This window comes from Hyperolius riggenbachi, chromosome 7, assembly GCF_040937935.1.
Source record: "Hyperolius riggenbachi isolate aHypRig1 chromosome 7, aHypRig1.pri, whole genome shotgun sequence".
NCBI lineage: Eukaryota > Metazoa > Chordata > Amphibia > Anura > Hyperoliidae > Hyperolius > Hyperolius riggenbachi.
In genome coordinates, this window is record NC_090652.1 from 212,469,511 (window position 1) to 212,497,423 (window position 27,913).

The 27,913-nt window shown below is 43.9% G+C and overlaps 1 protein-coding gene across 1 annotated transcript in view; it reads left to right on the top strand.

Moving 5' to 3' along the window:
- The window catches only part of LOC137524807 (aldehyde oxidase-like), a 195,569-nt gene that overhangs the window by 118,319 nt on the left and 49,337 nt on the right, over positions 1–27,913 (top strand). Inside the window, exons 18-21 of the mRNA XM_068245129.1 lie at positions 11,936–12,041; positions 18,732–18,854; positions 24,036–24,132; positions 27,273–27,397. Coding sequence (XP_068101230.1) covers positions 11,936–12,041; positions 18,732–18,854; positions 24,036–24,132; positions 27,273–27,397 — 451 coding nt within the window. The remainder of the gene's footprint in view (positions 1–11,935; positions 12,042–18,731; positions 18,855–24,035; positions 24,133–27,272; positions 27,398–27,913) is intronic.

The window sequence follows — 27,913 nt, forward strand, 5'->3', positions numbered from 1 at the left end:
CATCGCACAACCCCTTCTCTGTAGGTAATATTTGTTCTGAAACAAAAAATAATTGTGATTCAGAATTAACTCCAGCAGATCCAATAGAAAGGATGAATGTTCTTTGAGATGAATGCTTCTTGATTGTAAAAAATATTTGGTGGCATTAAGGCCCAGTGTGTGGTCAATGTTATTGTATAATGACTCTACATCGAGGCTAGCCAACCACACATTCCCCTCAACATGCACATCACTCAATTTGTTCAGAAGATCCATAGTGTCTCTTATGTACGATGGGAGACTTTCAACATAAGGTCTCAGAAAAGAGTCAACATATCTGCTGATCTGTTCGGTTAAACAATTATTCCCTGATACAATAGGGCGACCTGGCGGTGTAGAGATGTTCTTATGGACCTTTGGCAATGCATAAAAAGTGGCCACAGTGGGTGATTTGATGAATATACAGTCATAGTCGGATTTATCCAGTACCCCTTTAGTCAAGGCTTCCCTGAGTAAGGTTTCAAGTTTTTTATGAAAGAGGGGGGTTGGGTTACAATCCAGTTTCTTATACTGTCTCTCATCAGATAAAATTCTTTGACACATTTTCATATAGGCTTCTCGAGATTGCAAGACAATATTGCCCCCTTTGTCTGATTTTTTAATCACAATATCCTCATTCATCATCAATTTATTCAGGGCCAACTGTTCATTTTTATTAAGGTTGTGTACATTATGCTGTCTCGTTTTTGCAAGATCCTCAAGGTCTCTTACCACCGTATCGACAAACGTTTGGATGGTAGGATACCCACCAATGCTCGGGCAAAATTTACTTTTATTTGTCAAACTACTTTTTAGGGTACCTAGTTGTATTTGCCCAGTTTCATTCTCTTCCAGGAGTTCATTAAGGTCATTCAAGGCGATTTTATCTCTTTCCTCAATTCTTTTTGCCTGCATCGTGGGAGAATTCATGTATTTATATACTGCCAACTTCCTTGCAAACAAGTTAACATCCTTTACTGCATCAAAAAGGTCAAAATCAGGTGTAGGTACAAATGTGAGGCCCTTTGACAAAACTGTCATCTCATATTCATTTAAAACATAATCTGTCAAATTAATAATTCGCATCACGTCCGCGGTGTCAGAGATTACCACTCTTCCTCCCTCCGTTTCCAATGTCGTGGCTTGTAACCCCATTTTTCCCTGTTCCTCAACTGTCTGGGGGTCTCTGGGGATGAGGGATTTTTGCCTTTCGGCCTGCCTCTGCCCCGCGTTTTTTTCGGAGGTTTTTTCGGTTGCTCCCCTGATTTTTTACCCTTATTTACTTCTGTTTCTGATTCTGTCTCAGAGGTATCTTCCCCTCCTGAGGACGGTGTATCGGATTCAATAGGGTCTTTAGCAGTCTTTTTCCAAGTATAAACCTTTCCGTTTTTAAAGTCTCTACAGTCACGTATAAATTTTTTTTTTTTTTTTTTTTTTACATCCCAGCAGCACCTGGGATGTAATGAATACTTGGTGGTCAGCGAAAGCGGACAGTAAATAGGTATTTTTTCTACCCTTTTAGAATACTATTGCCTCAAATGGATGTATTCCGGATTGGCTGGGGGAAATGATGGATCTTTAAAAGGACCAATCCATATTAGTGATACTTTTTTGTAGGGGGTGGTGGCCGGACCTGCCCTACCCAAAATCCTAGGGGAGATTCAGTATACTATAAAAGGGCAGTGTGAATGGCAGGTTCCTTTAGCAGGCTGCAGGGTTGCGGCCGGTTTTTCTGTTACTTTGCTAAATTTGTACTAGCTATGTGATGTATATAATGTAATTTATTTTTAGCACTATGGCACTCTAGCACTGAGCACTTTTCACTCCTGACGAAATTTCCCATAGAGGAAATGAAACATGTCGAGTTGTGTGGGGGGTTTATAGATTACTAGTGGGGTAGTGGAGGGTGGTCTTCTGTGGACCGTGACTGATATCTCCCACCCATTTATCACATCTATGTCTTTTTAGCAAATTAGATCCCTTTTAGAACTACCCTAATAAAAGTTAAGTTTTAATTTAGTCCTCTCTTCGCAGGGTTTATATGTGTTATATTGATTGAATCAGGTGTGTTTGTTCATAAATTAAGTATTCTGGCGACCTGACGCCTTTACCCCTCTGTGAGAGGAAACAAACATACATTAGTAAGACGATACTTTGTAGAATGTCAGGTTTCTTGGATAGTGTCCCTGATGTTTCGGATCTACTAGCAGAAGCTAAGGAAGTGTTCTCATGTGAGGATCCAGAAGTACCTCAGTCCGGCTCTGCCCCACCTCCCTCGTCCTCTGAGATTGATGAAGCCTTTAGATTGATCTTTGGTTTATATAAAGAGCACAACCGTAGTTGGTGGGAAATATCGAGCTTTAATAAATATATCAAGGATCAAATTACATTTCGAGGCCTTCGTAACCTAATAGTTCCCCATAAACATACAGATGATCATGATTTTATGAAAGGATGGAATGCATTGAAAACAAAACAAACCCTAGAACTTATGAGTTTTCTGAGGGATTACGAGGTTAAGTGCTTGGAAAAAATTAATGCTAAATTAGCAACTGAACATCAGAAGGTTACGGCCTTTAAGGAGCATCCTGAATATAAAAAACTAGAGGAAAAACTACAGAAAAAAGTGTCAAGTCATAAAGAAAGTATTAAAATTAAAAAACATAAAAAATTTATACGTGACTGTAGAGACTTTAAAAACGGAAAGGTTTATACTTGGAAAAAGACTGCTAAAGACCCTATTGAATCCGATACACCGTCCTCAGGAGGGGAAGATACCTCTGAGACAGAATCAGAAACAGAAGTAAATAAGGGTAAAAAATCAGGGGAGCAACCGAAAAAACCTCCGAAAAAAACGCGGGGCAGAGGCAGGCCGAAAGGCAAAAATCCCTCATCCCCAGAGACCCCCAGACAGTTGAGGAACAGGGAAAAATGGGGTTACAAGCCACGACATTGGAAACGGAGGGAGGAAGAGTGGTAATCTCTGACACCGCGGACGTGATGCGAATTATTAATTTGACAGATTATGTTTTAAATGAATATGAGATGACAGTTTTGTCAAAGGGCCTCACATTTGTACCTACACCTGATTTTGACCTTTTTGATGCAGTAAAGGATGTTAACTTGTTTGCAAGGAAGTTGGCAGTATATAAATACATGAATTCTAGTACGATGCAGGCAAAAAGAATTGAGGAAAGAGATAAAATCGCCTTGAATGACCTTAATGAACTCCTGGAAGAGAATGAAACTGGGCAAATACAACTAGGTACCCTAAAAAGTAGTTTGACAAATAAAAGTAAATTTTGCCCGAGCATTGGTGGGTATCCTACCATCCAAACGTTTGTCGATACGGTGGTAAGAGACCTTGAGGATCTTGCAAAAACGAGACAGCATAATGTACACAACCTTAATAAAAATGAACAGTTGGCCCTGAATAAATTGATGATGAATGAGGATATTGTGATTAAAAAATCAGACAAAGGGGGCAATATTGTCTTGCAATCTCGAGAAGCCTATATGAAAATGTGTCAAAGAATTTTATCTGATGAGAGACAGTATAAGAAACTGGATTGTAACCCAACCCCCCTCTTTCATAAAAAACTTGAAACCTTACTCAGGGAAGCCTTGACTAAAGGGGTACTGGATAAATCCGACTATGACTGTATATTCATCAAATCACCCACTGTGGCCACTTTTTATGCATTGCCAAAGGTCCATAAGAACATCTCTACACCGCCAGGTCGCCCTATTGTATCAGGGAATAATTGTTTAACCGAACAGATCAGCAGATATGTTGACTCTTTTCTGAGACCTTATGTTGAAAGTCTCCCATCGTACATAAGAGACACTATGGATCTTCTGAACAAATTGAGTGATGTGCATGTTGAGGGGAATGTGTGGTTGGCTAGCCTCGATGTAGAGTCATTATACAATAACATTGACCACACACTGGGCCTTAATGCCACCAAATATTTTTTACAATCAAGAAGCATTCATCTCAAAGAACATTCATCCTTTCTATTGGATCTGCTGGAGTTCATTCTGAATCACAATTATTTTTTGTTTCAGAACAAATATTACCTACAGAGAAGGGGTTGTGCGATGGGGACGTCTTGTGCCCCTTCGTATGCCAACCTCTTCCTAGGATGGTGGGAGGACACAATTGTTTTTGGGGAAGATTTGGCTGTGTACACATCCCACGTTATATATTGGGGGCGTTTCATAGACGACATCTTCGTCTTGTGGGACGGCCCAAAAGCCCTCTTTATTGATTTTGTTGAACAGCTGAACTGCAATAATATTGGAATGTTCTTTACCCACGAAATATATAAAGATAGCATAAACTTTTTGGATGTACAAATTGTGAGAAATAAAGAGGGGGGTTTGGATACAAAAATCTTTCGGAAGCCCACAGCAACAAATTCGCTACTGGATTGGCATAGCTTTCACCCTGAACCTCTAAAGAGAGGTATTCCAAAGGGACAGTTCCTGCGGGCTCGCAGGAACTGCACAAGGGAAGTCGACTTTCAGGAGGAATGTCATACACTTGATAAACGGTTCCGGGATCGAGGTTACCCCAGAGAAGTTATTAGGGGGGCGTTTGAGAAAGCTCAGGCAACTGAGAGGAGCGCCCTTTTAGTTCCCAAACCTAGAAGCCAACAGAAGGATGGTGGTAAAGTTAGACTGATCAATACATTCTCGAGTCAGTCTCACAATATTAAACGGATACTGGGAAGACACTGGTCTATCTTGAAGTTAGACCCTCAGTTAAGAGAGTATCTACCACGAGCCCCCCTGATAACATATAGGAGGGGAAAGAATCTGGGGGATAGTTTGACACACTCCTTTCTTCCTGTGAGAAAAGATGCTTCTGGGGACTTCAAAAAGACATGGCTGGGGACCCCTTTAAGGGGCATGCATAAATGTGGAAAATGCAAGGCCTGTGCCAATGTCCTTAAATGTAACAGTTTTAGGGCACCCAAGGATAACCGTTTATTTGATTTGTGGGAATTTTTTAATTGCAATTCTGAGGGAGTTGTGTACGCTATTCAATGTACATGTCCACTAATATATGTGGGTGAGACCACAAGAGCCGTGAAGGAGAGACTCCTAGAACACCTTGGGGATGTAAATCACAAGCGTAGAACCCCAATTGCCAAACACTGCCATGAGAAACACGGTGGGGATCCCACGTGTTTAAAATTTTGGGTTATACAAAAATGGAGGATGGGCCCCAGAGGGGGCAATTTGGATCAAAATTGAGGCAGCTCGAGGCCCGTTGGATCTATAGATTGGGAACCCTGAGCCCAAATGGTCTAAATGAGGGGTTTACTTTCTCCCCTTTCCTGTGAGAAAGTAGAATTGATTTTTCACATAGGTTTAAACTGTATCGGACCGCTTTTACTGTCTGGACCCAACGAGAACATTTACCTTGCCTGCCTTGCCCTCATATGTATGGGGTGGAATTTAAAACCTCCCCCCCTCCCCTCTCCCCCCCCCCTCTTTTTGCATACAGCCGTGCATATTATCTTAATAGGCTAAAAATATATAATGCCTATACGCACAGTTTGTCTTCTTTACTAATATATACTAACCATTTTCTCCTTTTAAATGGTAGAAGAATCTGTCAATGAATATTGATGTTTATCAATTATTCATCATGCTACCCGGTATTTGGGGTATATAACCCAGAGGTGCTTACTCTAGACCCTACACAGTATTTATATATCATGTATGAGGCTGAAAGGGTTTCTACCTGCATGTTACATATAATGTTGCCGCATCCCTTATATTTGGCAAAATCGCTGCATGGATGGAGTGGTCTTTTGCTCGGATGGGGTTCCCTCCGCAGTGTAATCTGCTACTGTTGTAAACGTTGCCATGGCAACAATGTTTACAAACCCCCGTACGTAAGTGGGTGGAGGAATGAGTGAGGAATGGTCCACTCTCCCCCCCCCCGGCATCAATACCCGCTGTGTGAGGGGAATGTGTTTGTTAGATGGCAGCCGATTGGCTGCGTATCTGAATCCCATCCTCCGTGACGAGGGTGGCCACGCCTCTCCTCCTCCTCCGACATCGCTAGCTGTGATGCGGAGGGTTTACGGAAGGAGAGAGGTCATCTGATTGGCTGATGAGCCTGGACAGTAGCGTGCGTATGACGCGCACGGCAACGCCCCTCTTGGATACCGTTCTACCAATGACAGAGCTGGAAATACGGAAAGAGTGTTTTATACACTTCCCGACTTTTTGTTCTATTTTTAAAAGCCAGCAGCACCTGGGATGTAATGAATACTTGGTGGTCAGCGAAAGCGGACAGTAAATAGGTATTTTTTCTACCCTTTTAGAATACTATTGCCTCAAATGGATGTATTCCGGATTGGCTGGGGGAAATGATGGATCTTTAAAAGGACCAATCCATATTAGTGATACTTTTTTGTAGGGGGTGGTGACCGGACCTGCCCTACCCAGAATCCTAGGGGAGATTCAGTATACTATAAAAGGGCAGTGTGAATGGCAGGTTCCTTTAGCAGGCTGCAGGGTTGCGGCCGGTTTTTCTGTTACTTTGCTAAATTTGTACTAGCTATGTGATGTATATAATCTAATTTATTTTTAGCACTATGGCACTCTAGCACTGAGCACTTTTCACTCCTGACGAAATTTCCCATAGAGGAAATGAAACATGTCGAGTTGTGTGGGGGGTTTATAGATTACTAGTGGGGTAGTGGAGGGTGGTCTTCTGTGGACCGTGACTGATATCTCCCACCCATTTATCACATCTATGTCTTTTTAGCAAATTAGATCCCTTTTAGAACTACCCTAATAAAAGTTAAGTTTTAATTTAGTCCTCTCTTCGCAGGGTTTATATGTGTTATAAATCCTAAAGGTACTCATTGGACTTTGGGCCCCGTAGCGCACTTAGGGTGTAAAAAAGTGGCACACATGTGGTACCGCCGTACTCAGGAGAAGTAGTATAATGTGTTTTGGGGTGTATTTTTACACATACCCATGCTGGGTGGGAGAAATATCTCTGTAAATGACAATTGTTTGATTTTTTTTTACACACAATTGTCCATTTACAGAGAGATTTCTCCCACCCAGCATGTCACAAGTTAGTGAAAAATGACAATTTCCGCTAACTTTTGACAAAAAATAAAATCTTCTATGAACTCGTCATACACCTAACAGAATACCTTGGGGTGTCTTTTTTCTAAAATGGGTTTACTTGTGGGGTTCCTATACCGCCCTGGCATTTTACGGGCCCAAAACCGTGAGTAGTCTGGAAACCAAATGTCTCAAAATTACTGTTCAGGGGTATAAGCATCTGCAAATTTTGATGACAGGTGGTCTATGGTGGTCTATGAGGGGGCAAATTTTGTGGAACCGGTCATAAGCAGGGTGGCCTTTTAGATGACAGGTTGTATTGGGCCTGATCTGATGGATAGGAGTGCTAGGGGGGTGACAGGAGGTGATTGATGGGTGTCTCAGGGGGTGGTTAGAGGGGAAAATAGATGCAATCAATGCACTGGGGAGGTGATCGGAAGGGGGTCTGAGGGGGATCTGAGGGTTTGGCCGAGTGATCAGGAGCCCACACTGGGAAAATTAGGGCCTGATCTGATGGGTAGGTGTGCTAGGGGGTGACAGGAGGTGATTGATGGGTGTCTCAAGGTGTGATTAGAGGGGGGAATAGATGCAAGCAATGCACTGGCGAGGTGATCAGGGCTGGGGTCTGAGGGCGTTCTGAGGGTGTGGGCGGGTGATTGAGTGCCCTAGGGGCAGATAGGGGTCTAATCTGATGGGTAGCAGTGACAGGGGGTGATAGGGGGTGATTGATGGGTAATTAGTGGGTGTTTAGGGTAGAGAACAGATGTAAACAATGCACTTGGGAGGTGATCTGACGTCGGATCTGCGGGCGATCTATTGGTGTGGGTGGGTGATCAGATTGCCCGCAAGGGGCAGGTTAGGGACTGATTGATGGGTGGCAGTGACAGGGGGTGATTGATGGGTGGCAGTGACAGGGGGTGATTGATGGGTGATTGACAGGTGATTGACAGGTGATCAGTGGGTTATTACAGGGAAGAACAGATGTAAATAATGCACTGGCGAATTGATAAGGGGGGGTATGAGGGCAATCTGAGCGTGTAGGCGGGTGATTGGGTGCCCGCAAGGGGCAGAGTAGGGTCTGATCTGATGGGTAACTGTGATAGGTGGTGATAGGGGGTGATTGATGGGTAATTAGTGGGTGTTTAGGGTAGAGAACAGATGTAAACAATGCACTTGGGAGGTGATCTGACGTTGGATCTGCGGGCGATCTATTGGTGTGGGTAAGTGATCAGATTGCCCGCAAGGGACAGGTTAGGGGCTGATTGATGGGTGGCAGTGACAGGGGGTGATTGATGGGTGGCAGTGACAGGGGGTGATTGATGGGTGATTGACAGGTGATCAGTGGGTTATTACAAGGAAGAACAGATGTAAATAATGCACTGGTAAATTGATAAGGGGGGTCTGAGGGCAATCTGAGCGTGTAGGCGGGTGATTGGGTGCCCGCAAGGGGCAGATTAGGGTCTGTTCTGATGGGTAACAGTGACAGGTGGTGATAGGGGGTGATTGATGGGTGATTGATGGGTAATTAGTGGGTGTTTAGGGTAGAGAACAGATGTAAACAATGCACTTGGGAGGTGATCTGACGTCGGATCTGCGGGCGATCTATTGGTGTGGGTGGGTGATCAGATTGCCCGCAAGGGGCTGGTTAGGGGCTAATTGATGGGTGGCAGTGACAGGGGGTGATTGACAGGTGATTGACAGGTGATCAGTGGGTTATTACAGGGGGGATAGAGGCATACAGTACACAGGGGGGGGGTTCTGGGGAGAATCTGAGGGATGGGGGGTGATCAGGAAGGAGCAGGAGGCAGTTTAGGGCATAAAAAAAAGAATAGCGTTTACAGATAGTGACAGGGAGTGATTGATGGGTGATTAGGGGGGTGATTGGGTGCAAACAGTGTTCTGGGGGGTGGGCGGGGGGGGGGGGGGGGGGTCTGAAGGCTGGGGTGGAAGATCAGGGGGGCTGTGGGTAAAAAAAAAAAATGTGTGGTGCATACTCACTACTGCTTCCTCCTCGCTGGTGGTCTCTGGAACAATGAGACCACTTGCGAGGAGGAAGCGTGTATAAAGCACTCTGTTTACCTTTCAAAGTGCTTTATACACTTAATTTAACTATATTGCGGATTTTCTCCGCCCGCCGGCGCTGCTAATTGGCCGGGGACTGGAGTCTAAGTCCCCGGCCATCGTTCCCCGGCGGAGGATCGCGTCACGAATGACGCGATCGCTCTGCCCATGTCCGTACAAGGACCGCCGCCTCTGTGCATGCGGCGGTCCTTGCGGGATCCACTTTCCGGCCGCCCCTGTGCAGTGGGCGGTCGGTAAGTGGTTAAGCCACCCGCAAGCAAGAAAATACTCAAACTAAATTTGATAGTACGTTTTCACCATCTTTTGTGTAGTTTTTCAATTGTAAAATGCTGAAAAGTTTGTTTAAAGAGAACATGAAAATTATCTCCTAGGAGATAACATAGGTGAAAACGTTAATTTGCATAGGGGCCTGTATGTTTTGTTGGTCACCAGACAATAGTCACTCTAAATTTTATTGTCTATCACTTCTATATTATGCACCAATGTCTGTATAGTAGGTACCCTTGTCTGATTGTTCTATTGTACTGCGCCATGAAAGATGATGGTGCCATATAAATCATTAATAATAATTATGTTCATCATTATTATTGTTGACATTTTCATCATCATGTGCACTGAAATTTTCATGGACTAATCAGATACATGTCCTGCTGCTCAGGGGCGTCTCTAGCCATGTTATCACTCTAGGCGAGAAAACCTGTGGCGCCCGGACAACTCCACCCAACCCCCCCTGGGCGCCCCCAGATGAAAATAATCGTAATGCAGCAATGTTTCACCATAGGAAAAAAGTGGAGCGGCAATCTTTCAAAAGTAAATAATCATAACACAGCAATGATTCACTTAAAATAATCGTAATGCGGCAATCTTTCACCAGAAAATAACCATGACGCAGCAATGATTCACCATAAAATAATCATAATGCAGCAATGATTCATCATAAAATAATCGTAATGTGGGCCGCATTCACCAGAAATTAATCGTATGTGGCCAGCGTTCACCAGAAAATCATATGTGATATATCAGTGTTCACCAGAAAATAATGTTATGTGGCCAGCGTTCACCAGAAAATAAACGTATGTGGCCAGCGTTCACCAGAAAATAAACTTATGTGACCAGCGTTCACCAGAAAATAATCTTATGTGGCCAGCGTTCACCAGAAAATAATCGTAATGTGGCCAGCGTTCACCTGGAAATAATCGTAATGTTGCTAGCGTTCACCAGAAAATGATCCTCCCTCCCTCTGAGTCCAGACCCACACAGCAGGCATGATGCTATATGCCTATATCTATACTATGCAGCCTAGAGGAGCCACTGCCTGCCAAGTGTTATGGGCGGGGGGGGGGGAGGGGGGACTCAGGGCCAGCCAGGGGGGCATATAACAATTATCAAGAGCAGAGAGCACTCACTGTGAGGTGTCGCCTCTGCAGATAGTGTGTTTGCACTTTGCACAGTGTAGCGCAGCCGGCAGTGGCACTGGTCCTGGTGGTACGCCATCACACACTCTCAGTCACACGATGAATTCCAGCGCGTGTGACAGGCGGGGGCGGAGTTAGGGGCGGCGCCGCACATATAAACAAACTAGCGTGCGGCCATTTGCGCTGCATGGAGAGGGAGGGGGTGGACCAGTAGGCGGCGGCACCGCACGTAAAAGCTGACTAGCATGCTGCTGCTCGCTCTGGGAGAGGGAGGGGGCGGATCAGTAGGTGGGACAGGCTGAGCTTCCTGTCACAGCCGGCTGTGCGACCTGATAATAAAAAAATAAATAAATAACACACACACCGCGGCAAGAGAGCGCCCACGCCCACCCACGGCACTCTAGGCCAAAATATATTGTTGCCTGGTGACAGTGACGCCTCTGCTGCTGCTTTCTTTTTGTAACTCTCACAAGTTCTGGCTCCTGTGGAACCAAAATGTGCTCTTTATTCACTGTCATTATCAACATCATCATTATTAACATCACCGTAGTCTTCATTATCATCCACATCCTCATTACTATAATTGTTCATAGTCATCATTATCACAAACATCCTTCTCGTTGTCATATCTGTCATAACATCATTTCATCAGTATCATTATGACTTTTGTCACTATTTGTCATTCAAATTGCAATTTTAAATGGGATAAAAATTAAAGTTCCACTGTTACTTAGGAAAAGGCAAATCCTTCACTTGGTGAGGGAGATATGGTGTACTGGCCACCAGGAACGTAACTATAAATCATGGGGGGGCCCAGCAAAAGGTTGATGGGGCCCCCAAATGTTCACTCCTGTGCCTACCCCTGGTGGCCCTCCCAGCCTTGGAGTCCATCTTGCAAGGGTCGTAAAACAAGTGTGGACATCATGATCTTCACAACCATAACAAGTGTAGCCACAAAAACATCTGATCTGAAGGATTAGCCCCTGTATTGGAGGGAGTAAAGTAGTAGTTTACAGCTCTGGGGCCCCCTGCGGTTGGAAGGCTGCTCCCCTGTAGTTCCCACCCTCCTGGCCACAGGGGGTGGGATGAGGTGGGATCCTAGGTTTATAGTTACACCCACTGATTCCAATTTTAGATCCAGTCCGTTTTGAAAATCTACAATTGGCTACAAAATGAAGCGGGAAGATAATTTTTACTACCATTAAATTGCAGAAATTGGACAATGTTTAATGGCAGTGGAGTTGCACGCTAACAAATTAGTGGTTTTATAAAAAAATGTCTTATGCACATGTTTATTACCTGTATTTTTGTGATCATAGATCTATGGATTTTACTGAAGCTCTTGCCATGGAAGGAGTAGCCACCATCATGACAGCAGATGATTTTCCTGATGATGAGAATGCATCACTGTTGGCACGTGGAAAGGTACAACACAGGACAGGAACATTCATTTATCTATGAATGTTTTGCACACATTCATTTTTGATTTGTTAGGGGAAACACAGAAGATTAATTTATACCGATAGTGTATTCACTTATAACTAAACACTAAAAAAAAAAATGGCTATACCACATGAAAGGTAATGCCCCCAGTACTACTCATGCTTTGTGATTTCCCATGCTGTATACTATATATTTTAAAAATCTAAACACTATGTTGAAAACATATGAATAACTATTTATACTTGTTATAGAGAACTATATAAAACTCAACTTTTAATAAATAATTAAAACTTCAGGTACGGCCTGTATTGCCTATGTGGTTTCAGTAACATGAGAAAAGAGGTGGAAATATGTCAGAACATACTATTAGGATTGGTATAGCCTCAGTATTAGCAGGATGTCTACCCCTTTAAATCACATAAAATTGAATGCATATTCATACACAACACCACCCTCCACCTAGCCTGACATGTTTCACCCCATAACTTCTGCAGGCTTCATCAGAGGACAATCAAAGTGCAGTGGTGCAAAACATAAAATTAAAATACTTTCATATTATCAATGTAGCATAGCCTCACGGCCATATGTACTTCCAAATGTAAACACTTATTTACTATGCCAGCAGAATTGTGGCTAAGGTTATATCTCATCCAGGAAGAGCAGAGTACAGCCGATGGCAGGAGCTGTAGCCTTTGTGCTATTTGGTTGGATCTGTGCCCTAGGTAAAGGAGTAGTAGTAGTAGTACTGCACTAGAAATAGTAGATAGATGACATGACTTCATTTTATGCAACATACTGTAGACCCCAGAATGCATTCCCAGAATCCCTGCTAGCCTTCTCCCAGTAAGGTTTTCCAGGTACATAGTAGATCACAAAGAGATTGAATCATTACCTTACAGTTAAACATGTTTTACACTTATTTGGAAATGTCAGAGTTACCTCAGAAGAATGCACATCATACAGGAACCAGAAATTTAGTGAATACAGTCCACAGACTGGATGGTGTTTGGGCTGCATCCTCTATTGCCAGGAGTGGACCAAGCCATGGGCAGGGAGGCATTGGCTCCATCATTCACTTTCAGCTCTCTCTGGATCTTTTATTGAGCTATACCCATAGCATTATATTTTGACCTTTAATTGATGGTCATGTGTTGCCACTCTCTACTTATGACTGTAGATGCTGTGGGCAGCAAGAGTGGTGCTGTTTATGATGGGTGCAGCAAGTAGAGAGGCAGCAGAGGAGAATAAAAACACTTCTCAATATATAATGGGCACTACTGCAATTTGTTAAAGAAAAAGGGTGGGTGATAAATAGAGAGAGGGAAAGAAGGGGGTTAAACAGTGGTGAGAATATGAGCACACCAGTGCTGGGTCAGTTACATGTCACAGTGTGACCCCTAATCAAATTCACAGTTTCACCCCTTATCCCGGTTAGTAGTCCCAGGTGCCCCCATCCTTGTCAGCTGTCTGCCCAGCCTTCAGTCTGACAGACAATTTGTGACAACCCCCCACCCCCTTCTAATCTCTTTCAGCACTCAAAAGCAGTCCCACATTCACTGTCAGCAGTCACAATTGCACCAAGTCTGTCAGTGTGTGGTCCCACTCTCTTTTCTGGTAGTTGCAAGTGGTCCCATTCTTTGTTTGTAGTCACAATTATCTGACAATCTTTGTCAGGGGTAGAACATCAGGAGAGCATACTGATATACATTGTTGGGGGAATTGGTAATTTGGCACTATTTCGGAGCCGCTGGAATTCTGAGATGCACTTTATGGAGTCATGGAATATGTCCTCACTGGAAAGTTGTAAGACAGCTAATGGGGACATTAGACACACTATATATGTGGCATGCTAATGCTGCCCTCCTCACTTGTATTAGTAAAGTCTCCCTACAAGAGTCCCAACCCCATGTGTTAATAAGTATTGATGGTCCTTTTGCAGCATTTTTGATAGTGCTTGGTCCTAACAGACCTCACATTTGTGCATAATACTGCAAAGGAATAAAGATGAATTGTAGAAGAATAAAATATGCCCTCCCAGGTTCACTACTTATCATCCTGCTTCCAATCCTAGTGTCACAGATGTTTAACACTACAATTACCGAGTTTTCTATTTTCTGTTGCAAGGCTAGAGGTGTTATTCACCCCTGCTGAGATGTTCACAGGTCTTCAGGGTTGATTATCTTCAATCTATTGTTGTGCAAACCACCCATTACCTGTAATGGCCCATACTCACGAGGGACTTTTGTCGCCTCAACACGCGGCGCGCGCGTGTTGCGGCGACAGGTCGCCCGTGAGTATGGGCCGTCGCACACGCGCGCACCCCGAACTGTCGCCCGCCGCTCATGTCGCCATGCGATTGAAACTTTCAATCGCATGGCGACAGTCGCCGCTGCCCCCCCGCCGCAACTGTCGCTAGTCCGCGTGAGTACGCGGACTAGCGACAGCAACCTCCATGTAGGTACATGGAGCTTCCGGCGGGGGGAGGAGGAACGTCAGCGACAGCTTCCGCCTTGCCGCTGGTCCCTCTTCCGCGTGTGTACGCGGAGGGACCTGGCGAGAAGCTGTCGCCGGCCTGTCGCCCACACGCTCACGTGTGCTGGCGACAGGCCACATTTCTCGCCCGTGAGTATGGGCCATAAGGCCTTGCACATTTCAATTTGTGTATAGAGTACTGTGTGAGACTTGGAAACCTTCAGAAATGCCTGCCTATCTATACAAAATATCCCCCACATTCACTGACCTGCAAATTCACAATATATGGAAACACAAGTCTTTTATCAAGAATTGTGTGAAAATAGAATGAAAAGTTGCTGATACAATGACATGAATACAATGAAAACTTGCAGATTTTATTTAAGTATTTATATAGCGCCAACATATTACGCAGCACTGAACAGAGTATATTGTCTCGTCACTAACTGTCCCTCAGAGGGGCTCACAATCTAGTCCTTGTCATAATCATACAGTATGTCTATGTATGTATCATGTAGTGTATGTATCGTCATCTAGGGCCAATTTTATGGGGAAGCCAATTAACTTATCTGTATGTTTTTGGGATGTGGGAGGAAACCTGAGTGCCCGGAGGAAACCCACACAGACACAAAACTCTGTTGCCGATTCATGCAGAAAAATACAATCAGAGGGCAATTGGCAAATTTGGCAGTGTTCCATTGACATGACAAATGATGACAGACTGAGGCATTCCATTGCCATGGCATTGATGGCAGTATGGCAGATACTGTAATGCAATAAGGCTGGCTTTTCACAACATATGAATGCTGTAGAGGTGGCCAAAAGGTGTGATGCTGTCCATCCATTGTAGCAGTGTATGTAAGGGAGTGGCATGACAGTGCTGTGCATAAAAGCAGACCGACGCAGGTGGGAGAATAATTTCTTCTTCGCATTTCTAAGAACACACATCAGGATGGCCTGCGCATCACTGCCACGCAGGAAGAACCTCTCCGCTCAACTGGTCAGGTCGCCCACTGATCAAAGTCTGACGCTGCTGGCTGCGAGGTGAGGGGTCCCTGTCACTCACTATCTAACGGGGGTCCCTGCTGTCACTCACTACCTAACTGGGGGTCCCTGCTGTCACTCACTACCTAACAGGGGTCCCTGCTGTCACTCACTACCTAACTGGGGGACCCTGCTGTCACTCACTACCTAACTGGGGGTCCCTGCTGTCACTCACTACCTAACTGGGGGTCCCTTCTGTCACTCACTACCTAACTGGGGTCCCTGCTAATGTCCCACCATTGCTAAGTTCATGTAAATTTGTCTCCACCCGTGACCACACCCACATTTTGGTCCATGGCCTCACCTATTTTTTGGCGCGGCGCGCTACGCGTGCCGCACAACGTTACCCTCATATTTTTCGGCGCGCTAGCTGCAGTGTGCTGATCTCTGCTGCCTACAGTATGTACAGTGTAAGCTGTTCTCTAGTGCCTGCACTGTGTGCTGATCTACCTCCAGTGTGTACAGTGTAAGGTGTTACTCTGTGCCTTTACTGATTGTATGCTGGTCCCTGCTACATTCAGTATGTACAGTATTAGCTGTAAAGCCTGGTACACACATACAATTTTGATTAGCCAATTTTAGCTCTGTTCATCAAATTCATTGTCTGTTGGCCCACTTACTGCATGGGGGTGGTAAAATTGGTCAATGATTGACCAATCAAAATTGTATGTGCGTATACATCTTTGATCTATGCCTATACTGATTGTAAATTATCTAAATAAAGGACAGGGGGCTCCATCCAATATTTCGATGGGCAGGCCCGTTATCTGTAGCTTACACCACTGCTGGCCACGCCCACTCACTGCATGACCACACCCAATTTGTCGCGACCGCACAGGTGCCCCCGATCTCCAAGGACCCAAGGAACGCCCCTGCCAGTGCTACAATGTTTTCTGATGTGTACTATACAGGCCTATAGAAAAAAAGCACATATACTCATGTCTCTCTCGCTCTCTCTGCTTTTACAGTGTGGTGTAGACGTGTTGGACCAAATGGCACGGATGTATTCCGTAAGAGCAGCAACACGCAGGTGGCCAGTAGCAGTTTTTTACAATATGCTGGACCTGGCGGCGGTGAATGCCTACATTTTGTACAAGGCATGTACAGGGTGGACAGGCAAAAGAAGATTTTTTTCTTATGCTGGATACACACCATGAGTTTCCGCGTTCGATGCGTCCGTCGATACGCATCGATTCAATTATTTCCGACATGTCCGATTCGCGGTTCGATGGATCGTTAGGTCGATTTGCCATACTTTACATGGCATTCGACCTAAAAATAATCGAAATGCGTTCGGAAATGCTCGGAAATAATCGAATCGACGCGTATCGACAGATGCATTAGACGCGGAAACTCATGGTGTGTATCCAGCATTAGTCTTCTAGCTAAGGAACTCTGTTGCCGATTCATGCAGCACAAGGAAATATTGGCACAAAGGCGGGCTGCTGAAGCTGTTGCAGCTGCTGTGCCAGGGACTGTACAGACACAAACACAGTGCCAGGTGCAAGAGAGCTGCAACAGGAATCGCAGCAGGTTTACCTGTGCAACATGTCAGAAATTCACCTGTGCCAAATGCAGGAACGATGGACACTGGGTCTGCAAATGCTGTAAACTCTGTAAAGTTTGAAACACTGAAAAATAAAACAGAATTTTAGCGTTTTGCACGATCGTGAATTTTCACGTGAAACGATAACATTTTCGAGCGCAAACGAGAATTTTCGCACGAAACCAATATCTATAAACGTTATCAATACACACCAAGCCACTCACTCCGCTCCTCCAATGAACTTCGCCTGACCGTCCCCCGCATCACCCAGTCCCATGCACGCCTCCAGGACTTCTCAAGAGCCGCTCCAACACTATGGAACTCCCTACCTCCACCCATTATGCTGGATACACACGGTGAGTTTCCGTATCGAATGCGCCACTCGATTCCCGTCGATTTGAATATTTCCGAGCATTTCCGAGCGCATTTGATGATTTTTAGGCCGATTGCCATGCAAAGAATGGCAAATCGACCTAACAATCCATCGAAATGCGAATCGGAAATAAACGAATTGACGGGAATCGAGCGGCGCATCGAGTGCAGGAACGCACCGTGTGTATCCATAGCTATGCACTTGAGTGAACCTAACTTGCCTAATCTCCATTCTCCCATCCAGTGACTGACTATGCATTACCTTGTACTCATACTGTGCTCACACAAAGAAATTCTCTGGTTGTGGGGGATGGGAGGTAGGCAAATGAACTAAATCACCTTGGATCTGAGTTACTCTAAGTAAACAAATGTAAATGTGCGTGTTTTCAGAACAAAAGAAAGAACAATGGAGTTGATAGCATGTTAAAAAACTCAGCAGGGGTGGTAGGAGGTGAGAGGTCAAAGGAATTTACGCAAATCTGCGCAGCCCTGGTAAATCTAGTGTTAAAGTTTACCTGAAGTGACAGATGGCATGATGAGTGTAATATATGTACCAACCCTACTAAGAAATTGTCTGAAATGCCTTTCTGTTTCCCAGTAAAGCAGGCGTTAAAATTATTTAGTTGCTTTCTATGTAAAAGAGCTTGTCGATCAGCTAGTTGAATTTAGCCTAGTTTCCTGAAAAGTAAACAGAAGCTGAAAAACTGTTGTCTTTTAGAAAGAAGGCAGAAAATAATGTTTTAGTGTGGATTCCAAACTGTCGATGTCACAGTCTCATGCAATCTTGAAAATGAATCCATTAAATTGGAAATAAAAAATATATATCTCAGTTTTGTTACTAGTATTTTATTAACTATTGGTGCTACATATAAAATGATCTCATATGCTTATTTTCTCTTAAGGTTTACATTAAGGAATGCAACATGCATACCAACACTGCTGACTGGCCAGAAGTACTGATTAATCAGCTCTAGGATTCCCATTGTGTAACAAGTTTAAATAGGGTGTACAAAAGTACAATGCTGGGGATCATCAGGGGAGGCAAAAATGACATCCTACTCTGGTTCTCCTTTGCACTGCTGAAGCATTATTTATAGTTATGTGGTTTCTGAGACCACTATGCCTATGGCTGTGAAAAAAAACAAACAGTAATTGATTTTTTTTAATGTAATCCATTAAACAGTAGTTTAACTCCTCAGTCTGTTCCATGTAATGATTTGTGTACATCTGTGTTGCAGGTGTTGTGTGTGGGACACATTATCTGTGCAGTGTTGGCGAACTCTCCTGAACAGGCCAAGAAAGCAGCCACTAAAGTGAAGATTGTCTATGAAGATTTGCAACCAGTCATTCTAACAATAGAGGTATGTTGAAATAGCATGGGTTAGAAATCTTGTCTGATTAACTAAAGTCATTATTATTATTATACATTTACAGGTATACAATGTCAATATTTTCTGCAGCCCACAGTGATGTCATTAACGGCTGCTTAGAGAAGCTCACTATCTAATCCTATTATATTCATAGTCTAATGTCGCTAGCCGCAGGGTCGGATCTAGGGGGGCAGGCAGGTCTCTTGCCCCAGGCGCAGTTTGTTGAATTCTTAAAAAGGCGGCAAAATTTGGATGGGAAATGGCAGTTTAGGCACCATAACCTGACCTTTATGTGCCAAAACCTGACCTTTAGGTGCCAAAACCTGACCTTTAAGTGCCAAAACCCAGGCGCAACTTGGCCTAGATCCGTCCCTGGCTAGCCGTCTAAGGCCAATTTTATGGTACGCCAGTTAACTTACTAGTATGATTTTGGAATGTGAAAGGAAATTAAAGTGCCCAGAGGAAACCTACACAAGCACAGAGAGAACACCACACCAGCTTTCTAGATGAGATTTTAACTTGGAACCCTAGTGTAGAAAGATTAGAGTGCTAACCACCACACTACAATGGTGCTTTCTTCAGCAATGAAGGAGAACAATGGAGAACTTAAAGTGAACCTGAACTGAGTAAGGCCTCGTTCACATCTGGTGCGTTCAAAAACGTGTAAAAGCTCATGATAAAAACTGCATGCATTGGTGCGCGTTTTAGGACGTGTTTCGGTGCGTTGCAGTGCGCTTTTTTAAGCTTGTTTTGCTTATTGTAGCAGTAGCAGTTGTCAATAGGGATTTGTTTTTATTTAAAAATGTGTTTTGTTTTGTTTTTTCAATTAGGGGTAAATAAAACGCATGCGCTTCTATGCGCTAAAAAAAACCACTCCCATTCACTTGCACTGATGTTCGCTTACAGCTCAACACACAGAAATGCATGCATCACTACTTTTTTGTAATGCAGAGCAGTGCATAGATGTGAACCAGGCACATTGAATTACATGAGAAAATCAATGCCTTGCAAAACACACAGCGCAATGCACTGTGAAAAGCGCACAGAAATGGCCCTGATGTGAACGAGGCCTAAAAGTATTTAAAATAAACACATGATGTACCAGCAAATGAACATTACATTCTTACCTCACTGTCAGTTCCTCTCAGAAGCTCACCTGTAAGGCTTGGTGGTATATTTCACAGAGTCAGCGTGTATGCCCAGGCTGTAGAGCTATCCCTGCCTGGCACACCACTAGCTGACCCTCACACTGTCCCTACCTGGCACACCACTAGCTGGCCCTAATAGGACATAGGCGAGATGGGCATACAAAGTAACATAGATGGTAGATATACCACCAGGAGCCACTGCTGAGCTAGTAACATCCTATGAGACACTGCACTCACCAAAAGGAATGGACTGGACACATCTGGGAAATTGCAATGGGTACACAGTCCTTGCTCAGTGCCCATCTTGAAACAGACAAACATCTTCCAATATGTAGTGGGGTTCACCAGCTGTGGGTTTGTGGATAAACTCAAGCTGTCAATGGCCTGTTGACATTACTAGCATTCTGCTTACGTCCTAGCTTTTAAATACTTTTTAAGGCATCCCATATAGCACAAAACCAAGCTTTGTTTATATGAAAAGACCAACCACGTACATATCATAATAACCCTCATATCAAATATACATGCCATTCCCAAGTCACACCCCACTTGCTACATCCTCAAGAACTCCATTTTTGGTAGGCGTTACCCTGAGCCTCAGTGTAATTTTTCTTAATTCATTGCAGGTATACTTTAAAGTGCTCTGAACCTGAATGGTTGGGTTCGGAGTCCCACACAGTGGAGGAATGTTTGAGACAAAGGCAGTATGCTGATGGGCTCATAATTAGGGCTTGGAGGTTGGTCTCTGCCAATGATTGGCATGATCAATTGTGAGACAGATAAACCTAGGACATTTAATATGAGACCTGTTCATTTTGTGATTACATACAGTACAGGGTTATCTGACGTAGGCGAGGAATGCCGAAATGCGTCATAGCATTACCAGCACATGTTCTTTCCCCACGGTGGGGCACCCAGGATCGGCATCCACCTGATCCACTCAATGCGGATGGCCTCGGCAGATTGAGGCTGCACCCACCCGGGACAGATTGAAGGGCTACAGTGGGATGCAAAAGTTTGGGCAACCTTGTTAATCGTCATGATTTTCCTGTGTAAATTGTTGGTTGTTATAGTAAAAAATGTCAGTTAAATATATCATATAGGAGACACAAACAGTGATATTTAAGAAGTGAGATTAAGTTTATTGGATTTACAGAAAATGTGCAATAATTGTTTAAACAAAATTAGGCAGGTGCATAAATGTGGGCACTGTTGTCATTTTATTGATTCCAAAACATTTAGAACTAATTATTGGAACTCAAATTGGCTTGGTAAGCTCAGTGACCCCTGACCTACATACACAGGTGAATCCAATTATGAGAAAGAGTATTTAAGGGGGTCAATTGTAAGTTTACCTCCTCTTTTAATTTTCTCTGAAGAGTAGCAACATGGGGGTCTCAAAACAACTCTCAAATGACCTGAAGACAAAGATTGTTCACCATCATGGTTTAGGGGAAGGATACAGAAAGCTGTCTCAGAGATTTCAGCTGTCTGTTTCCACAGTTAAGGACATATTGAGGAAATGGAAAACCACAGGCTCAGACCTGAATATAATTGAAAATCTGTGGTGTGAGTTAAAGAGAGCCGTCCATCCTCGGAAGTCATCAAAGCTGAATGAACTAGAGATGTTTTGTAAAGAGGAATGGTCCAAAATACCTTCAACCAGAATCCAGACTCTCATTGAAACCTACAGGAAGCGTTTAGAGGCTGTCATTTCTGCAAAAGGAGTATCTACTAAATATTGATTTCATTTCTTTTTTCTGGTGCTCAAATCTATGCTCCTGCCTAATTTTGGTTAAACAATTATTGCACACATTCTGTAAATCCAATAAACGTCATTTCACTTCTCAAATATCACCCTGTGTGTCTCCTATATGATATACAGGTAGTCCCCGGTTAACGGATGAAATAGGGACTGTAGGTTCGTTCTTAACCTGAATCTGTTCTGAAGTCGGAACATTGTGTCATCTCTGTCCCCTGTACCTCCTCTGTGCCCCCCCCCCCGTGGCTCCAGTGTCCCCCTCTGTGTCACCTCTGCCCTTTGTACCTGTTTATACAAGTTTAAAAGCCATTTTTTCTTTGAATTTTTTTAAATCAATTTTCTTAAAAACTACCAGTCCGATTTTAAATTTTATTTTTAACTTGTTCCCATGGAAACACAGAATCCATGCCGTTCGTATCGGTGGGTCGTTCGTAAGTCGGGCGTTCGTAAGTCGGGGACTACCTGTATTTGACTGACATTTTTCATCGTAACAACCACCGATTTATACAGGAAAATCATGATGATTAACAAGGTTGCCCAAACTTTCACATCTCACTGTATATGCCCAGTTATATGCTTGTTTTTATGATTATCCAGTAAGTGTACCTTTATCACACAACGGAGCACTCCTCCTCTTCCATTTTTGTTTTTTTTTGCTCAAGCCTCCCAACAGCCGAGTTCTATAGGAGCTGCAAGACTATGATCACTCCAAACCACCTGCCGACCACTGACCCCACCTCCGCAGCGCAAGATTTCACATCACTGTTGTTTCATACCAGACAACAGTGTCTACTTTTACAAAAATTCCTCTCTGTTTTGTCCTCAGATGCAAACTCCAGAAGATTATTTTGGGAGGGTGCAGCTTTTCTTGTCAGAGACCGAATACTTTGGGTTCCCTGCTATCCCCAAGTCTTTATCTTTCTAATCCATCACACAGTTTAGAGAGTGGTTAGTGCTGGTTTATGTGACGAGATGTTGAAGACACAGATGCAAGATTATGCAGAACTTGATGACGTGACCACAGTTAGCTGCAAAGGCAGCCGGTGCACAAGGTGAAATGTGATTATGAAAATTTAAGCCACTCAGTTGTTTTATTAACCTCGTGAGGACCGCAGTCTTAAACCCCCCCTAGTGACAGGCCATTTTTTTTACTAATAGGGCCACTGCAGGTTTAAGGGCTTGCTGCAGGGCCATACAGCTCAGCACACAAGTGATTCCTCCCCCCTTTTCTGCCCACCCACCATATTTTTTGATAAATATTTGTTTTTTTTTTTATAAATTACATTATTTTTTAATGTATTTTCTATTTCCCCTCCCTCCCCGCCAGCCAAATAACAGTGATCGGCTCTCATAGACATCAGCTTATGAGAGCCGATCACTCTCTGCGCCTCTAGAGGGGACAATCATGTCACCTGGCTGTCCCCAGTACAGCGCTGCCTTAGATCGGAGTGCTGTATGGTGTAAATAGACGGCTGTTTTGCCATCTAACAGTCTCCTAGCGGCGATCGCTGTTGGGAGACTGATGGCGGTAGCGGAGCTCCGTCATTCATGCGGAGTTGCGTGTGCATCGGAGGGAGCGCTCCTCTGCAATTCCCGCCACTAGCACTTCACGCCAATTAGCGTGGAGTGGTCCTGGGGCTGCCGCCACCTTCACGCCAATTGGCGTGGAGCGGTCGTTGGGCAGTAAATACTGTTTTCTTGAGTAAATGTTTAATTTGTTTACTTTTGTTTTGTTTCTAACTACTTTAGCAATTTGGAAGTAGTTTCTTACTACTTTAGCAGTTTGGAAGTAGTTTCTTACTACTTTAGCAGTTTGGAAGTAGTTTCTTACTACTTTAGCAGTTTGGAAGTACAGTATGTTACAGCTCTGTTAATCACAGAAGTATTTTGCTCTGTGTTAAATTGCTGCTATAAAACTTGCCAATAATGGTATCATCCTGATTCAAAAGTTCTTGTCTATTTGAATGCTCTGATTCAATAAAGGCATCTTAATGACATGTATTTATGTTTGCAAAAACAAATGTATGTATCCCTTTTCATTTTGCATGTATATAGCTGTCCGTCTTCTTACATTTTGTCTGCATATAGGATTTAAATCTGAGAAAAAGGCTGAATAGCCAAAACTTTACTCTTATTCTTTTAAGTTAGCCAATAAATGAAGTCATCTTGATTCAAAACTTCTTGCTATAAAAAAAATACATTCATCTTTTAATGTAGAGATATTGTGAGGTTAGTTATGTTTGTTATTTTGTGTTTCTGCAGGAGGCCATTAATAATAACTCGTTTTATGAGCCACAAAGACAAATAGAGTATGGGAATGTGGATGAAGCATTTCGGACAGCTGATCAGGTGCATGAAGGTAGAGTCCAGTTCTCTTGTATTAAAGCCCATCTAAACCTGAAACTAAACAAAACAAAATTCTGAAAACTATTGTTTTGAATAGTGAAAAGTACTTAAAATAATCTCAGAGGAGATTGTATGTGTAGTAGAAATGGTTTATAGAACTTAATGGTATCTCATATTCTTATTTTCCACCTCATAGGTTAAATCTGGCCCTGAAGTGTGCATAACAGTCATTTCAGTGTGACTAAAAATATTTTTCATTCAGCTTCCAACAAAATAAATAAATGCATAACTAGCTTTGAGCTTTTCAGCACTCTGGTACTATCAGGATTGTTTGCAGATAAGTGTTTTTTTTTATGATTATTTCATCATGTCCATTCAGGTACATTTTAATTTGAAAATCCCTTTAGTATCTGTTTACCTGTAACTGTGCGGCTCTCCAGAAAAGTTCTAGATCCCTATAGAGTGTTACTTACAGATTGAGGTCTTGAAATCACTCACCACCTACTTTCTATGAACTATAAAGTCTCACACCCTTACCCAGACACATGGTTTCAAGTATAATGCTGGTGATTCTGTGAAGTACAGTCCATCCCACTTTGAGTGCCATATGATCACACTTTATTTTATATGTTTTATTTTAACACTGTGAGACAGATTTACAAGGATGGATGCAAAGGAAACAAAATGGGAGTTTTTTCAGAGTCAAATTTTAGATTTCCTATTTAAATTGCTTTTGTTTCATTTTTTCACTTGTTTCAAAAAAATAACCATCCAGAGAGCATTAGAGTCATAGTAAGCACACTTCAGCACACTTGAATCTCAGGGGAGCCTCTAGGCATAGGCAGTACAGGCCATTGCCTGGAGTGCCATTGGTCCTGGGGGCGCCATGTTGCTGGATTACGCCATACCGCCTGGACGACGCCACGCTCCCTGACTAAGCCCCACCTCCATGGGTATTCTATTACTTGCTTCTGCATCTGCTTAGCGTAAGTTGCAGGCAGCTGCCACTGTGTCCCTCTGTGCCTTGTACATCCTCCCCCCCTCTTCCTTTGCGCCTTCTTCTGTCCCTTTTGTGCCTCCTTCTGTCTCCTTGTGCCTCCTTCAGTCCCTTGTGCCATGTCTGACCTTGTTTGTCCTTCTGTTTCCCTTAGTGCCTCCTCCGGTCTCCATGTGCCTCCTTCAGTCCCACATGCCACCTCTGCCTCCTTCTGTCCCCCTGTGCCTCCATATGTCCCCTTGTGCCTTCCTCTGCCCCCTGTGCTTTCTCTGCCACACTGTTCCTTCTTCAGTCCCACTCTGCCTCCTTCTGTCCTCATGTGCCTCCTTCTGTCTCCCTTTGTGCCTCATTCTGTCTCCATGTGCCTCTTCAGTCCCCATGTGCCACCTCTGTCCCCTGTGCCTTCCTCTGTCCCCTGTGCCTCCTTCTGTGCCCCTATATGCAGGAGAACAGAGGCGCCAAAAGGATAAAAGGAAGCTAAATGAGCTTAAAAAACTAATTCTTGGTAAATAGAGGAGGTAGTGGTGGACTTACCTCCTCCAAGTAGACACACAACGACTGTAGTAAACACAGTCAATATATTTTATTTATGAACTCCCATATTTGGAGTTCATAAATAAAATATATTGACTGTGTTTACTACAGTCGTTGTGTGTCTACTTGGAGGAGGTAAGTCCACCACTACCTCCTCTATTTACCAAGAATTTGGTTTTTAAGCTCATTTAGCTTACTTTTATCCTTTTGGCGCCTCTGTTCTCCTGCATAATATTGAGTCCACCCTGGGTGGAGGGTTGAACCCCCTTTTTCTCATCTACAGAGAGCGACTTCTTATTCCTGAGTGGGGTCAGGAAAATCTCCCCACCTGCCTTTACAGTGGTTGCCTAATGGTAACCCTGGTTTGTGAGTATTAATATTTACTCTATCTAGTAACCATTTACCAGTACATATTACACTATTGGGGCTCTTGGTGTTCCTTGTTTTTATTTTCTGTGCCCCTTTGTGCCTTCTTCTGTCTCCCTGTAGCTCTTTCTGTCTACCTCTGCCTCCTTCTGTCTCCCTGTGCCTCCTTACATCCCCCTCTGCCTTCTTCTGTCACCCTTTTTTGCATCCTTCTGTTCCCTTTTTGTGCCTCCTACTATCTTCCTGTGCCTCCTTCTGCCCCCTTTGTGCTTTTTTCTGTCCCCCATCGGGCCTCTTTCTGCCCCTTTGTGTTTCCTTCTGTCCTCTGTGTGCCTCCTTCAGTCCCCCTGTGCCCCCTTCTTTCCTCCTGTGCCTCCTTTTGTCCCCCTTTGTGCCTCAATCTCCCCCCAATTGTGCCCGATTATGCCCCCAATTGTGCCCCCTTATGCCCCCCATTGTGCCTCCTTATGCCTCCCATTGTGCCTCCTTATGCCCCCCTTTGTGCCTCTTTCTGCCCCACTTTGTGCCTCCTTCAGTCCCCCTGTGTCTCCTTCTGTCCTTTTTTGTGCCTCCTTCTGGCCCTCATGCCTTCTTCTGTCCCCCTGTACCGCCCGCTGCCCCTCTGTGTACCTCATTCTGTCACCCATTGTGCCTCCTTTGGTCGCCCATTTTGCCTCCTACTGTTTCCTTGTGCCTCCTTCTGTCCTCTTTGTGACTTCTTCTGACCCTCATGCCTCCTTCTGTCCCCCTGTGTCTCCCTATGTCACCCTGTATGCCTTATTCAGTACACCTGTGCCTCCTTCTGTCCCCCTTTGCACTTCCTTCTGTCCCTCTTTGTGCCTCATGAAAGTGGAGCCCTGTCTATGTGTATTTTTTGGTGAAACGCTGCTGCAGTAAGTGTAATTTATGGTGACATGCTGCCGCATTATGATTATTTTCTGGTGAAATGCTGCTACAATATGATTATTTTCTGGTGAAACGCTGCTGCATTATGATTACTTTCTGGTGAAACACTGGCGCATTACGATTATTTTTTGGGGAAACACTACCGCATTCCAATTATTTTCACATTGGAGGACTTAGTGGCACGTCACGTGGGGGGGGGGGGAGGCGCCACAGGCTTTCTCGCCTGGAGTGACAAAATGGCTAGAGGCGCCCCTGTTGAATATTTTATCCAGAGGACAGTGGAAAGTGTAACATTCTCCATTTCTATTGTTATATCACAAACAGTGGCTACACCTTTTTGTCCATTGCAGGTGAAGTCTACATAGCAGGTCAGGAACATTTCTACATGGAAACCCAGAGCATTCGTGCTGTGCCTAAAGGAGAAGATGGGGAGATGGATATCTACCTGGCTACTCAGGATCCAACACACACACAGGTAATTAAGGTGTGCCAAAGACCATATAAAATAAGTTTTATACATACCTGGGGCTTTCTCCAGCAGCTGGAGACATACATAGAGAGCGCACTTCTCTTGTGCAGAAGGCTCAGGACGGCAGCGTGGGAGCGATCCATGCGCATGGGGCTGGAAGAAGCCCCAGGTATGTATAAAACTTTTATTTTATGTGGTCTCTGGTTTCCTTTAAAGGAACCCTATCACAAAAGCTGTAAAATGTAAAATGCATATGAGCATATACTTATATGGTGTATGTTTGTCGCTAAGCAATGTGCACTGTAAATGAATGATTGCCTATGAAGCTGTCACTTACCTGTCGGTATTATTAGTCTGACGGCTCTGAACTGCTTACTGGCCGGTTTTGGATCTTCCTGTGTGGGTTTCTCAAATTTGTCTTTATTCTTTTAAAAGCTCTTCCTGGCAAGGATCAATGCAAAGATGTCAGCTAACTGACCCACTGTTCTGGCACTCTATTCTAGCAGTTTGGCTCTGCAAATA